At 41.0% G+C, this 16,398-nt stretch overlaps 1 protein-coding gene across 1 annotated transcript; it reads right to left on the bottom strand.

Annotated features, from left to right (window-relative positions):
* Nucleotides 1-1,996: 1,996 nt before the first annotated feature.
* On the bottom strand, nt 1,997-15,501 carry VCPIP1 (valosin containing protein interacting protein 1). The gene is made up of 3 exons (XM_083450931.1): nt 12,361-15,501; nt 10,421-10,507; nt 1,997-7,211 (listed from the first exon to the last, which is right to left on the bottom strand). The coding sequence occupies exons 1-3, from the start codon at nt 15,041-15,043 to the stop codon at nt 6,337-6,339; spliced, it is 3,645 nt and encodes a 1,214-aa protein (XP_083307057.1). The 5' UTR covers nt 15,044-15,501; the 3' UTR covers nt 1,997-6,336.
* Nucleotides 15,502-16,398: the final 897 nt, after the last annotated feature.

Genomic DNA, 16,398 nt, shown 5'->3' with positions numbered 1-16,398 from the left:
CAACCTAGCAGTTCGAAAGCACCCCCGGGTGCAAGTAGATAAATAGGGACCGCTTACTAGCGGGAAGGTAAACGGCGTTTCCGTGTGCAGCTCTGGCTCGCCAGAGCAGCGATGTCACGCTGGCCACGTGACCCGGAAGTGTCTCCAGACAGCGCTGGCCTCTTGAGTGAGATGGGCGCACAACCCTAGAGTCTGTCAAGACTGGCCTGTACAGGCAGGGGTACCTTTACCTTTTTAGTCCTAATTGAAAATGTTTTGATATATAATTATAGCTAAGCAAAGATTAACAACTCTGAATTAATGCATTTTCTTCCAAATAAGGATCAGGAAGTGAACCAGAAAGTGACCTATACAGAGAATGAGACAGTTCTATCCAATATATTTTGTATCCTTCTGTTTCATCCACTCCATTCTATCTCACCTAGTTGGCAGTTCCTTCTGTGGCAGCATGTCATTCTTCCATTGAGCTGTTAGCGGGTGGTTTGGGGGTAGCAGCTGCCCTGCTTAGGGATTTTCCCTACCAGTTCTTTCCACTGTTATTGTTTGTGCCTGCCTCAAGGTTACCCCTTACGTCTACTGGTTCATGTCACGTAGTTTGAGTGGTGCGGTTTTGTTTCAGCTACATGCACAGGAAGACTCCAAACAGTGTTGCTATAGATACTTGTAAAACACTTGTCCTTCAAAGAAAGAAAACAACACTATACACCCTTTTCGTTAATCTGCTTTTCGCATAGGCACCTAGGCTGTTCTGCACATGCCTTTTAACTCAGGGTGGGAAAACTGTGACATGGAGAGGCCTTGTGATGGGGTGCTGCTGCTCACCTGATCTATACAGTGCTTACTTACTGTTGCTTGCTGTGAAGTAGAGAGGCCAGGAGATGGCAATGTCCATTCAGGGGAAACATACCTGTTGGAGTGCTCCACTGGTGCGCTTGCACTACCCTGATCTCACTGATTCCTTGCCCCTTTATCTTGCACTATCAGCTGCACCACATGCACCCAGAGAATCAGGTGAACAGTGGCACACCACCATGCCATCTGCTACTGTCAGTGACCCTTCAAGTGTTGGTCTCCAGTGCTCATCAGCTGTAGACAGCATGGCCAATGGTTAGGAACGATGGGAACCAGTCCAGCAACTTCTGAAGGGCCACAGGTTCCTCATACAGCTTTAGCTCATGAACTAGCAATTCCGCCTCAACCCTTTGCCCACATCCTGTAATCCAGAAAATCTCCGGAAGGTATGCTTCTCTGAAGTGAAGCGAATTTAAGGCTAGCCAGGTATTAATGGATACAGTCTGTAAGTTCCCCATGCAAATTTCTGGGAGGAAGAGAGTAGAAACCCGATAAATATTTAGAAGCAGAAACTCCACAGGCTCTTTCCCGCCTCTTAATCCAGTATTCTGAAAAATAGTTCCCATCAGCCTTATTTACATTTGCTCTTCTGCTTGCAATCCTGGGATATAATCATTAAAACATACTGGCTACATCAACATTTGACCTCTCATGTGGTCAATAAAAAATAAAAATAAAATTCCAGAAGTCGCAAGCACTCAAGGTACGGGAAGGGATGAATCACATCCGACTCTACAGAATTTACTCCCACTATAAATTAGGAAGGTACTATCCTCAATATGTTCTGGATGCCTGGTTAAAATATTTTAGTCCAGGCCTTTGCACCATTAATGCTGGTTTTTTTTGCAGTTTTAATATCAAATGTGTAATGTAGGTTTTTAATGTTTTGTATGCTTTCATTTTGTTAAGCTGCTTTGGGACCCAGATGGCGACAAGTGAAATATGATTTAAAAAAATTAATTCATGGACACAGTTATGGGAGAATAGCTTGCAGATCCGTTCAGGTGAAAACCTGGGTTGCTGCTCGCGTGTGGCTCACTTCCACCCAGCCATAGCAGCTAACTCTGACAAAAGACAGAAAAAGCTGGCCTTTGCCCACAGTACTAATAACAATAATGTTGGTATAGAAATTAGGAAAAAGTTGTTTAGCTTATGTTTTTAATATAGCAATCAAAGAAAATCCCAAATACTGTACAATAAAGTGTAATATAGTACACTGTTATAATACACTATTGATACAATACAGATAAAAAAAAAAAAACAAATTAGTACAGCAACCACAAATAAAATCTGAGTGTGCTGAACAGCCAGCATTGTGAACATGGTATCATTGCTATTCTAATTGTATTCAATTTGTAAAGCACTTGCTGTTTTCAAAGGTTTCCTAAATATATACAGTACTAATGCTTATTTATACATTTTTTTTACTCAATTACTTCCAAAAGTGCACTATTTCTCTTCCTGGCAATAACCTTCATTAAAATGAAATCTAAAAATACAAATCACTGTTCAGTCTTTTAACTTTACTACAATCATAGGGGCAAAGTTGGAATGCTGCCTTAAAGTATTTTAAATGCAACACTTTAAAATACTAGGGGATATTCACAAGTATATATTGAACAAAGCTTTTTGCTGGAATGTCAGTCCCCAAACTGAGGTTGTGACAGTCTGATTAGCATCCAGCATGTCAAACTGACCCAAAGAAAAAGTAGCTTAGATCTGAATTCTAAGCATACACATAATTGAGTTCCACTAGAATTGGTGGAAATTGGGGATAATTCACACACATTGGGCTTATATGAAATCTAGGTGGATTGCATGTGCACAGGGAAGAGCAGTCATCAAAGCTCTCCATTATGCAGATATACTCAAATTTGTCCCTTCAGAAAAAAGCCATTTTGGTTTTGGAAAATACATCCTTTCTATAGCATTTAGTATACAGCTGCAGCAGTGGTCTTCTGTGATCTTTACTAAAGCAGAGAATAGACGTCATGTCTGGACCATAAACACAGCAACTAAATACTGCCCCTATAACAAGTCAATTTCAACTGAAAATGTAGATTATTTAAGGCTAAATGAGAGGAACACATTATACAGGCAAAGAAGGGGAAAGATCAAATATTATTTTTAAAAATCAGAAACTTTGTTACACCTTGCTACTTTATTTTTAGCTGGGTAGAAGTATACTACAACAAACATTCAAAAGTGAAATTAAGTGAGCAAGCCATTTTTTCAGTTGTGAAATAATTAGGGTAAGTTTTTAAAGCTGAAACATCCAAGGGTTGACTCTCCAGAGAAATATAGAACAGTAATGTAGTAAGTGCACCTTGTATACCCACTAAAATACTACTAATGGAAAGCAAATCAGTATGCAGCAATTCCAGAAATTTCTAGAATGCACTTACTTCTTCATTTTTCTTCTCTAATTGTACAGAATTTACTCCCTCCTGAGTAAACCAGTGTATTGGTGCTGCTGTGCTACTACTGTATTCCCACTTCCCATTCATATTTTTATATATACATTAAACTTGCTGTTCAAGAACAAGCTTTTTTGACCGACTTAACAGTGTTTGAAAGAAAGCTATGGCCTTTCAACTGTCAAATTTTTAGACCCACAGACATCAGAAAGCCTGACGGTTGGTGAATAATAAGGGACAGAATTTTGAAATGTCTAAAGTAAATGCACTTCAGGCATCCCCTTGCCACATCTGAGATTTTCCATAAATTCATTTTATAGAGGACTCTCAATCACTCGCTGAAGCTGCAATCCTGTAACTAGTTGCATCTGCTTATAAAGGCTACACTTAAGCTTACTAAGTGAAATATATCACATTAGTGGCAACTATGTCTCATCAAAGTGAATGAGACCACCATTTATTTGTGCACATTAATCCCATTAACTTTGATGGAGATAAGCTTACATTGCACACTTGCAATATAAAAAATTAAATGTTAACGCTTCCCCAGCATACTTACAGCTACAGCAGTATTTTTTCCATAACACTCCTAAGCCAGGATGGGAAAACCTGTCGCCTTCCATGAATATTGGCCATGCTGGCTGGGGTGGATTAAGTTGAATGGCATCTAGAAGGTCACAGGTTTCTCAGCCTTGTCCTAATCCTTTACTATTTTCATTTTACAAACAGAGCATTGCAAACATCTTTTCAACACATCACACAAGGGCAAGAATACAAAGTGAATAACTTTGTATTTTTATTTTCTGAGTAGGGAAAAATGAAGAGTCATAACACAATTCCTCAACAGAAAGGATTTCTACAAGGAACAGAAAAGATGTACTTAACTCTTAGTTCACACCACATTAAATTATAAAATCACCCATGCCTTCCCAACTTTACAGCTCTTGCTCATTTATACATGCATTTTTGCGTAAAGGATGTTGACAATTATCCTCCTTTGCACACAATGAAAAACCATCAAAGTATTTCCAAGCTAAGGAGAAAAATATCAAACCACCAGGCTGTTTATCAACCCTATAATCCAAGCCAATTTTAAGCTAACAGTGGCCATGATTCTCATCCAAAGAATCCTGGGAACCGTCGCTCTGTGCTATAAATCCCCCACAAAAATATTTCCAAAAATACTGGAATTCCCAAGCTTATGTGATAGAAGCCAGAGATGTTAACTGAATTTTCAGGATTTAGATATCCAGTGCAGATATCCATATGGTCAGAGAAAGAGTAGTTACATTCTGGTTTGTCTCACAAGCCATCTCATAATATATTAAAAGCTACCTTTAAACTGGGGCATAGGATATTGCTGTGCCAGAAAGTCCAATATCACCCACCCCTGCACAATCCCTTGCAAATGGAAAACACTTTGGGCCATGGCCACAAGTCTGGTTGTGCGTTTGTTAGAAGTTACAGTGGTTTTTTATATTCCGCCTCAAGCATCCTGTTCTGTGTGGCATGATCAATTTTAGAATTCCCTATTTACATCACATATTTCATTTCTTGACCAAATTAAGCAGCAAAACTATATATTTGAAATCATTTATTTATGAAAGTTGTATTTGTATGTTTTATATATAAGCAGTGCATGAAATAACAAAAGATTTAGTCCCTGAATGAGAAAAGCAAAAAGGGTGTTTGAATGGATTAATATAGTTGAATGAACCAAGGCAGTTTTACCTTCGGTTAATTTCCCATATAAAAAATAAACCTTCCCTTACTTGGGACATTTTATCATAGCATTGCTTAGAGGTTTCCTGTGTGATTATAACTGCAGAAAGTGTGAGCATATTTTCAGAATATAAACATTAATACAAACTTAGTATTTGTGGACCAGGTAAAACTTGCATGTTGAGTAAACACTGGCTTCAATAGCTAAGCACTTCAGATTTCTTTTCAGTATCTCTTCTGTATTATAAGTCATTTACTGTTTCAAGTTTATTTTCATTAGATGAAGCAGTAATAATGCACATAAAATAGAAATAAGCAAAGAGGCAAAAGTGCAACATCAGTATCAAGATAAATATTCTATCTTTACGGAGCAAATACTATGGCTGCTTAGTAAAAAATAGCACTGTAGATCTGATGAATATGCTGTTTAAGTGGATGACAGTTTAATCAACGTGATGCATGAAGACTTGCATAAAAGTGAAACACTAAGGATTTCCCATTTCAGGGAGTCAAAAAGAAACTGTTACTATATCGCTGTAAATCTGATGAAACTTCTGTTAAATTCCATTAATCCAACATGCTTAGAAAGTGTTAATAGCCAGCACTGATAACCAACTGTTATTTTTCAAAATCTTCCTGCACAAAAAGCAATTCCTTATTAGCCTGCTGCAGTTTCTTAAAATACTTGCATACTACTGCCTTTGCAATGTAAAGCACACGATAGTACTTTACCAGCTCAAAATGAAACATGCAATCACTAGCCAACAGGGCAGTGAAAAAGCTGTGCTGGCTCAGTCCGCCATGCATTGCTGCATCACCTTTGCTTTAGATTCATCTTATACTATATAGCACTTTGCCCTATCATTCTTTAAATGTACAACTTTTAAAGAGATCTCAATAAATATACGTGGGTTTTTGAGAAACCTGAAAATCTAAATGGATGCAAAGTGTTCAGATCTAAGGGAATGCCTCTTTATGCTGGAACCAACACACTACATTTGTCAGATTTTCTTTTCACATATTAATCTTTGAAACATAATGATTTCACATGGGCTGGAGGATTAAGACTTTAACAGAAATAAAATTACAAAAAAAAAGAACCCACATCTACAGCAGATATTCATCCCAGTGCATATTCTAATAACTAATTTACAGGTAACTGAGAGCTAACCTGGGCAGCAAAATGGCATATTAAAAGCTATTGTCTATCACACACTTGCTATCATGCAATGAGTAAGCTATAATCTTTGAAACATACAAGATTCAATTACTAATCTTATGTGGCCCAGCCAACAAACATTACATTTGCACAGTAATCTCCTGTATTTTATCAGTTGTTAACTATTCATGAATGATCCATTGGCTCAGATGTATTAGTGATTTCTGCATCTTGACTATCCATCTCTTCAGGCTCTTCCACAGAATTTCCCTTCTGTGCTTTTGATCTTGTGGAGAATGTTGTTCCCACTGCATTTGACATATTACTGTCAGTTGTTTCTGCATTCAGATGTCCGCTGCCACTTGATAAAGAAAAGGATTCAGACAAACCAGTCTGAGGGCTCCTTGTTTTAATAGATGAACTTGCGGCTTCCAGTTTTCTTTGAGAGAAGTCTTGTGTCGCCGACTGCTCTGTATTCTGATCCCGCATGTGTCTGTCCATTGAAGCCTGAATCGAAGAAACCATTTCCTGCAATTTTTTCCGTTGTGCCTCAATCAAATTAGGATCAAGCTGCCTGCTGTCTCTCATGGTTCCTACTCCAGGAGCTATCCGTATTAGCTCACTGTTTCCAGAATCACCTGTGTACACTGAAGACTCAGATTTAGCAGAACTTGGACTGAAGTCTGTGCTTGTGCTTTGCTTTCTTAACAGTGGAGCTTCCCTAGCTCTTTGATGAAGTGATTGGCTACCAGCTGCACTTCCTAAAGAATGGCCTTTCCCCTGAAACGCTGTTATATTGTGAAGTTGCTCTGACTTCTTTTTAACTACACCACCGCTACCTAACTTTAGGAGTCCATGTGAAGGACTTGCTTCCCGGCTTCTTGAAGAAGCTTCTGCTCGCACTTGGCTTAGGGCCTCCTTAACCAAGTCTTCAACATCGGCGCCCACAGGAAAATGCCCAGCAACATCCACACAAAGTTCCACTCTATCTTCTGCTGCATTGTACACAAACGTCTTACCAGGCAAGTGTGGAAAAGTACAATGCCTACCATCAGCCAGACCTACAGAAAGGGGAAAGAGATATTTTAAAGTTTATATATTGCTTCTTAATGATGGCTGTGAAGCAGATAACAAAGCATACCAGGGTCACATTATAAGCACAAAAGGTTGTACAGTGGTGCTTTACTGGCCGAGGGAGCCAGCGTACAGCTTCCAGGTCATGTGGCCAGCATGACTAAGCTGCTTCTGGAGAACCAGAGCAGTGCACGGAAATGCCGTTTACCTTCCCACCAGAGCAGTACCTATTTATCTACTTGCACTTTGACGTGCTTTCAAACTGCTAGGTTGGCAGGAGGCAGAATTTGGTAGAAACACTGTTAACAGCAGTGAAGAACTGCTGGCCCATGGGCTTAACTAGGCTTGCCAGGCCCCTGAATGTGGCCTGCAAGGCCGTTTTAGGCAAACCACACCCACCTGTCAGTCAATTGGTATATGACATCAAATAGCAAGATTTGTTATCTCCAAGCCTAGATCCTAACACTGTGATGCGTAGTACTAAGATTGAAGATAAACCTTTGCCTGCTTTTTATAGTAAATTGTCAAAGTGCAGACACATTTTTCTTATCTTGTGGTTGCTCTGGTTAGTCTATTTTTAAAGTTGTTTTGCTAATAGCGTTGTATAGAAGATGGTTGCTTTTACTCATGATTTGTTAATTATTTTATATGATTTATGTTTTAATTGTGATGTTCTATTATGTTATTGGTACTTATTGTATGTAAGCCACTTTGTGACTTGTGTGAGTGAAAAGCAGCACCGAAATATAATAAATGTAATAATAAATTAAATTATCTCTGATCTTAACACTATTGGACCACAGCACAAAGACTGGAGAAAAGCTTCTGCTTGAAGCTGGAAGTTTGAATCACCTGACATCCTATGACATCAGGTGATTGACAGGTTGGACGTCCACCCACCTATCAAAATGACATATGGAAGGTGGACAGGTTCCATTTGTCCACCCCTGATGTAAAGCACACAGGAAAGTAGAAAACCAGAAAGAAGCAGAGTGGCTTAGAGGTGTACAATTGCCAATACTGAAACGAAACAGAAATCAGTGGGCACTGACTATTATTAGCATCTTTTAATGAACTTTTAGATGTCATAGTGCTTGGACAAGTTGTCAGAACAAAGATAATTATCTAATGTTTTTTCAACAATAAAGCAATCCTGTTCTCATTCAAGGTATGCAATGTCAAGCTTGGCAGAAAAAATGGAAAACTGAAAGGATTCAAAACATCTAAACTTGTATAGAAAAACAAAATGATCAATTTGAGGGCAGAGAAAACGCTGAACTCATGTGGTAATTACAGCCTCACAAGTGTGTCTGCATATGTGTAATAGGCATGCAGTCTGATTAACATATTACATTGTACAGTAAGCCTGCAATTTATGCGCGTTCAGCTTTATGGGCTTGGGGGGGAAATAAAAAAATAAAATAAAAGGCAGTGGAAAGGGGTGGATACACACAGAGAATGAATTCTGAGGCTTTGTCACAACTCTGACTTGATGAAAGGAAAAGCATAATATAAACAAAGACTTTAAACTGTAAAGTGAACAAGCATTGCACTGGCGCATAGTGATAAAAAATTCCTGAAGCAGTCTTTCTCCATAGCTGTGCTGCAGACAAAACAATCGAGATCCTGCCTTTTTGTATCCCCTGAACTCAAGTCTGAGATTGTTTCTTTCAAACAAAACACATGTAGTAACCTAAAAATAAACCTTGGGTTACCACTTGTGCTTTGTTTGGAGGAAAGTACAAAGTAGACTTTATTTGCGTAGCCGACAGGCCATAGCATCAAAGGACAAACACCAACAAAGATACATTACAAATATGGTTACCATAAAATCTTGTGACCTATTAAAACCCTAGGTAAATTAATGGGCTCATGGAGGAAACAAACCATGAGCCCATGTTCAGAAGACATGACAAGACAGGATCTGGATTGTTTTGTCAGTGGCACAGCAGCAGCAGGTGAGAAGTGTCCTGGGAATTCTGCTCATTCACATTATAGTTTAAAATAAACGATGGTTTAACTTAATGTGATGTGCAAACTGAGCCACTGTATGTCATTCTGGAAAGTTCTCTGAACTACAGTAGTAAAAGGGTGGAGTGGAATGACCTGCTGCACAATGAGACCAGCAAATGCAGCTAGTTAGATTGAAGCTCTATGTTTCAGGATTAATTGTATCACATTCTCCTTTTCAGTTCTTGACTTTGGCTTGTAACATAGATTTTGTTCCTCAATCAAGAAAATGAGCATGCACACACTTTAGTTCAAGAAGACAAGAAAAACAATTGTGACAACAGTACCACTAATTCAGAAGTCCTTACAGACCTTTACCCACTCTGTCAATTTCCTTTAAAGCCTGAAGAAGTATACATTTCTCTCTACTATAGTAAGTGTGTGCTGCAACCACATCAATGACTTTGTATCTGTAGCATTCTAAAGCATCCTCCTCTGTTTGAGCTGCTCTGTGTCATTCTGATTTGATTTGCTACTCAGGCCGAATCTGATCCGTTAAACCTGAAACTGTTTTATTCCCATAACTATAAAGGGGAATCTAAAAAATAACTGTATTTTCCCCCCTTTTCACATAAGTGGGTATAATCTGCAGGCAAAGGAGTTCATCCAGAGTGGCTTAAGCTTGCCAAAGTTCAGGCAGATCCAACCAGTGGACTTCGTGCCAGGAAACATTTAAGTTGTTGAGGTTTTTTAAGAGGAAGTGTTTGATTTTCTAGCAGAATTGCATAGAAATTGTATGTATGTTCTCTCCTTTTGAGGGAGTGAAATTGTGATTAAAAGCTAGACTTGTCCGTCAAAACAGAAGATCCTCCCACCTCTCCATCATCTCCCCTCTTGAGCTCTGGGTGTTTCCTCAGTCAGTTTAGTTTCGATTTTGAGAAAAGAAAACAAGCAAGGAGATATTGTGCATGGTACTGAACGTTCTGGAAAAATGAAAGTAACAGAGCTACTTGCAGTATGAGAACTCCCTGATCTGCCTAAACACAACTTAATAATGGCAAAATCAAACTAGAGAACAACAGAGTCTGCCTGAATCACCCTGATTTGCCTTCTCATTTGGGGTACACATGGCATGGTTGCAACACCCTCCCCACTATATGTATACATATGTACACGAAATCAAAGCTTCACAATAATTTTCTCTTAAAAACCATGATATACACAAGCACATAGTTAGAAATTATACCCATTGTTTTCTTCATTATATTGTAGAACACACCACCCTGATGGAACAAGTGAGGAAGTCCTTTTGCATAAGACCAGACATCTTCTCCTGTGGAACAGGAAAAAAAGGGCTAGTTAACTAGCATAATTATAATTGGTGGAAAAATATTAACTTCATTTATATATAAATACAAATGCCTGTTCCCAGCATGTCACTAAAGTCCTCCAACTTTCTATCACATTCTAGCCCCCCGGTCCTAAATACAGTGGTACCTCGGTTTATGAACTTAAACAGTTTCGGAAGTCCGTTCTTAAACTCAAACCATTCTTAATCGGAGGCGTGCTTTCCCTAATGAGGCCTCCCGCCGCCAGTGTCCTTTCACCGTTTGGATTCCATTCTTAGACTGAGGTAAAGTTCACAAACCAGGACACTACTTCCAGTTTTCGGAGTTCGTAAACCGAGTCATTCGTAAACAGAACTGTTCTTAAACCGAGGTACCACTGTATTCTTTTCTTAAAAGGTTTCCTGACATGCATGCAGCCACAATCTCTTTTGGATACTACCTTTATGCTTCATACTCAGATGAGAACAAGAACTATCCTACTAGAAATGGTTACAGCTGAAGAGATATTTTTCTCTGAATAACAAAAGTCATATGACCACAACACTTCATAAGGTTTGTTCTCAGTTAAAAAAAGTAAAGTTGCCAGTTTCACTTTTGTTTCATAGTATCTACTCAGTTTCGTTTCCAATATTCACTGTTAAGCTTTTGGTTCACAAAATTACACACAGAAACTTCCATTTTCTTTTGAACAGTCATTTCCATCATTTTATTTTTAGTGCCTTAATGCACAAGCCTAATTTTCAAAGCAGCACAGATAATGCAACTGCGAGTGCCAAAAACATTCATGACATTGTGCAAATGTTACGCCATTCTGCAATTATCACAAGGGTTTTATATTGGGGGGGGGGAGCTTTTTAAAAAAATGCCTCAGCTGGTTGGAAACCAAGCAATACTTTTGATGTCATGCACCCTGCAAGTGAATGGCAAAGACTGCAATATGTTGATTTTATTTGCAACACTGCCAATTAATTTGGTTTAAAAGGTTTCTTAAAGTATAACCTTCCATAGATCTGGCTGAGTAGCAGAAATACATATATTATATATACTCTCTGGACAAGCAGTTCAGCTTTTAAGTTTGTTTTACTTCACCAAAACCCTGTTAAGCTTTAAATTAAGACAGTAAGTAAGATGAGGTGTTGCAGTAAATATTTCACAGCTTCATATATATGCTTTAAGTATAGCATTTATAGCAAAGTAAGCAAATAGGAATCAAATGAGAATCCAGACACAAAAAAACTCTAGCTAGTTACTAGAATAATAAATTTCTTCATGAGGAAAAATTAGGAATACTGAGAAAAGTCCATTTATCAGAGCACAACATTACACAAATGAAGACATAAGATAAAGCTGGGAGAGGAGAAAAGTGGCTTTCAAATACCCCTAAACCAAAGGTTGGGGAATCTGCTGTTTTCTAAATGTTGCTGAACTATCATTCCCATCACTGGCCACGTTGGCAGAGGCAAGTCTAAAGGGCCACAAGTTCTCATCCCTGGTTGAAACAGTAGTTACAGGTACTTTTTTTAAAAAAGTAGTTTCATTATTTTCAAAAGGAGGAACAGTTGTGCAGCAATAAAACTACTAGCACATTTCCAAAGCTTAGCAGTGTTTGGTATGGTTTCAAATTAGAGGACTGACCGTGTGTTAAGATTCCTGCATTGCAGGGGGTTGGGCTAGATGACCCCTGGGATCCTTTCTAGCTATGGTTCTATGAATTATGACACCAACTTGTATTTATCTAATAGTTGGTCAAATCATGTATGGATTTCTAGCTTTATAAAATTCAGAGTTAGACATATCTCTACTCTTTGAAAAGTGAAAAAAAAAGTGTTTTCCTTACCCATAAATGTTGCTAGAAGACACAGAGAGTACATTTCCTTGTCGATTTGTTCTTGGATTTCCTTGGAAGCAATTTTACTAGTAACAGCAACATCATCAAGTTTCACAGCATGGGCCGAGTGAACTGAAGCGGTCAGGCTGCTCTCCTCCTTGCCTTTGAGAATCTCTATAGTTACTCTGTCACCATGCAGTAGAGGAACAGGTTCGTTTTCCTGCCCTTCTTTGGGTGGCAAAAGCTCTTTGGGAGGAAAGCCAACTCGAATACATTGCAAATGGGGAGGAATATTAAATTCTCTAGCGATGCTTTCTTGCAGTTCTAGAAATGTGGTTGTGGATTTCAAAGTGAGCATGGCCTGCCGCCCATCATTTGTTGTTATGCGTATTTTCTTCTCTTTTGTAGACGTTGGGGAATAAGGAGTCTTTGTAGGTGTAACAGGTGCAGAAGATGGCCCATCAGGAACAGCACCTGGGGAAGATGTTCTAGGTGGCACTTTTTGTGCTTGTTTCAATTTTTCTGTTTTGCGTTTCTGCATTATAGGTGCCTGTTCTGCAATGTTTTGCTGAATAGTTCTTTCAGTTTTACTCATATTTAGCTCTTCCCTGTGCAATGTTTTTGTTTTCTGACCAGTAAGAATTATTTTGGTTGGAAGTTGAGATTCCAAGTCTTGTCCTTGCTGCACATCATCAACTCTTCGGGCATGAGCCCCATCAATGTTTACAGGCGTATAATCATCAGGGTTCTTTTTGGCTGTTTGATGTAGAATGGTATTGACAACTTTCTGGACAAGAATCTCACTGCCAAATTCTCCAGGAAAATGCTTGGTAACAAGTTTCATTGCAACATCATACACATTGCTGTTTAGAGAAGGATCACTTTCATACTGAAACCAGTATACCGTCTCTCTCACCACTCTCCCACCCCACTCTAGAGTAATTGGGAAAGCTTCAGGGAGATTGTCATACTCCTTATCTTCCCAATAATGCTTGAATCCACAACCACATTTACCACCTGTCGATCTGGTATTAGTTCTGTCCCCATCCAAATACACAACAGAACCATCATTTCTGACACGACGCACCAATGTTCCATGGCACCAGTTACAGACAGTCAAATTACTCAAGTTATAATCAGGTACAAGTACATCCTTAACTGGATTATAGGCACATACCAAATTGTTAAGAGGGAAACTATAATTTTTATCAGGCCTTAGCTGGCCATGGGTACTTTTTGCCAAATTATAGAGTTTCCCTCCGGGAGCCAACCACTCAGGAGCAACATGAAGTTCTGAAAGGGCACCACAAATGAGACACTTGTGAAGGCGGTTGTCCACCACTGCCTTTTTAGCAGCTGCTGTGACATCTTCAGGCTGAACTCCTATTACACCAGTCCTTCTATAGAAATACTGATGTACATCAGCTACTAAACTGGGATGAATGCCATGCTTATCCATGAAAACCTCTTCCATGGCAGCAACCAACCTCATCAAATATTTGTCTTGCAAACTTCTGTCACCCCCAATCACACAACTACCATCATCTTCCAATTTGATGTATTTTTTAATAAGGTCCTGAGGTACTCCCCAAGCTTTAGGAAGTAATTTCATAGGCAATTGAGGCAAAGCAGCACCTTTTATCCCAACCAGAGGAATATAATGGTTACGGCCAGAACTACTCCAGGCAATACAGAGAGGTTTGTTCAACATGCCATCTTTTCCCATGCATTTTTCTTCTGGTATCAATCCAGGTAGAAAAGTGGCAGAGTAGTCTCCTGAACTACGCATTCCGCTCAGGGAATCCAAGAGGATGATGGGCCGGTGCAGCACATTGGCCAATCCAAATATGTGGATGTTTCGAAGGCCCATTGGTACACCCTCTGGGGGAACAAACAAAGGATCACATTCGTTTATGATGTCTTCCCATTCTGCCGCATCAATGAAGTCATGAAAGAGAGCTTTGTAGCGGCTGAGATTCTCCCTAAAGTGCTTCTTGAGATTCTCCCGCAAAGCGTGCCAAAACAGCTCCCTGCCCACCAGCGCCCGGGAGATTGCGTGCACCAAGCAATGGCCATCCCCATCCACGTGGACCGGGATGAGGCACTCCTGGCTGTTGTTGGCCTTCTTGATATCCTCCAAGGTGTCGTGCAAGTAGAGAAGGCTGCCGGAGCGGTCTTTGCCATACCCTACCGTGTCGACATGCTCAGGCTCAATGAGGAAGGCACGGTCGCCCAGAAGAGCGCAGTCAAAGATATCCCCCTGGTTCATCTCGGTCAGGAGCTTGGCCTTGCCCGTCTGCTTGTCCATGCCATAGCGGGCCAAGATGGGAGACAGCAGCTTGCAGTGGTAGTTGGACAGGCCCATGACTTTCACCAACTCGGTGTTCTTCCTGGGGGGCCCCGCCCCGCTCACCCCCAGCAGCGCGTTCCGCAGCAAGTTGTGCAGCACCAAGTCCGGGTCCGTCACCTCCTCCACCGCCAGCAGTTGCCGCTGCTCATGGCGCTGCCCGCAGTCCGTGCACTCGATGCTCCCGCTGCTCAGAGGCCCGTGCGCCGGGAAGAACAGCCGCGCCTGGCACTTGGGATCCGGGCAAGTCCCCGAGAAGATCCTCCGGTCCCTCTTCTTCGAGACCGGCGCGGCCACCGGCTGCTGCTCCTGCTGAGGCGGATGTTGCTGAGGCGGCTGAGACATCGCTCCGCGCCTCCTCCTCCTCCTCTTCCTCTCGCCTGCCTGCGGCCGCTCTCCTTCCCCGCTCCCTTCGGCTCGCGGCCCCTCACAGCTTCATGCCCCGCTCTCCCCTCCCCACCGTAACGGACGGAGCCTGACAGAAGCCGCCCTTCGTCCTGACGCGGCGCACCAGCCCTAACAGTGAACGCGGAAGCCTCCGGCACCAACACTGACTGCCGCTTCACTGCCCTGGCCGTTGCCCGCAACGTAACGGCCTTTCCCCTCCCCTCCTTCCATGCACACGGCGCAAGCGCGGCGGGCTGAGGCACACGGTAAATGTAGTATCCTCCGCCCAGGAAGTCAGGTCTTGTAGAATAGGGATCCCGGTGATTAAAAGACTACCGGTACCAACATGCAACGCGGTACAGGAAAAACCGAGAGCCATGAAGAAGGATGTTTTTGCACAAGGACGACCGGGAAATGTAGTGTTTTCTGTCGCGGAGGGACGAGCGCGATCAAATAGACAGGGGTGCGAAAGCGACTACATTTCCCAGAATGCTTCACGACTTGCTCTCGTGGTTTATGGCGTCAGGGAGTTGACGAGGGGTAGGTTGAGGGAGAGAGTTGTTGAGGCGCTTAATGTGACATATGTAGCTCAGTTCGATGCGATCAATAGGTATTTCTCCGGGGCAAGTACATCAGACTGCAGCTTTCGACTAAACAAATCCCGTCGCCTCTTGGATTTGCTGTTCTCTTAGCCCGCAAGCTATACCTTATGGATACTAAGTCTGAGTAATTGAAATAACTACATATTCTTCCCCCTAGTGGGAGCCCTTCTAGATCAGGCCAAAGGTCCATCTAGCACTCTGCTCTTACAGTGGCGAGCTAGATTATTATGATTATATATTTGTTTATGCCCTGCATTTTTCCTTGATGGGACTCAAGGTGGCTTACAGATAAAAATATGAACTTCTGAAAACATAGGGGGAAATTTAAAAAGCAATTAAACATTGATAAAATTTAATCTATACACATATCGATGGTCATGGCAAGGCCTCAGGGAGGACCAGAGTGCATCAACATTATCCCCACTTGTCTTGCCCAACAATATATTTGTCAGAGGCATGCTACCTCTGACACAGTAGTCCCACTGGGAGTGAGATTATAGTTTAGCCATTTGCTGTGAGCAGTAGTTATTTTTGTTTGACCTGAGTATTTCAATATTTAGCTTCATTGGAAGGCCCCAGGTTCTAGTATAATGTGTGAGAGAGAAACTGCTCTGTCCACTTTTTGCACATCATGCACAATCATATTTACCTTTTATATAATTTATATCCCAGAAATGAGATTGTGTGAGACTATTAAGAATGGGGGCAGGG

The sequence above is a fragment of the Podarcis tiliguerta genome (genome assembly GCF_965153285.1).
Source record: "Podarcis tiliguerta genome assembly, chromosome: 7".
Classification (NCBI taxonomy): domain Eukaryota; kingdom Metazoa; phylum Chordata; class Lepidosauria; order Squamata; family Lacertidae; genus Podarcis; species Podarcis tiliguerta.
The sequence above is the reverse complement of the archived record's forward strand: the minus strand, read 5'-3'. Positions and strand labels throughout refer to the sequence as shown.

Excerpts from the sequence above, each read along its gene's own strand:
- VCPIP1 (XM_083450931.1), bottom strand. The coding sequence starts at position 15,043 with ATGTCTCAGCCGCCTCAGCAACATCCGCCTCAGCAGGAGCAGCAGCCG. Across the intron at positions 10,508-12,360 it reads TCTTCTAGCAACATTTATGG|GAGAAGATGTCTGGTCTTAT; the intron begins GTAAGGAAAACA and ends CCTGTTCCACAG. Across the intron at positions 7,212-10,420 it reads TATAATGAAGAAAACAATGG|GTCTGGCTGATGGTAGGCAT; the intron begins GTATAATTTCTA and ends CCCTTTCTGTAG.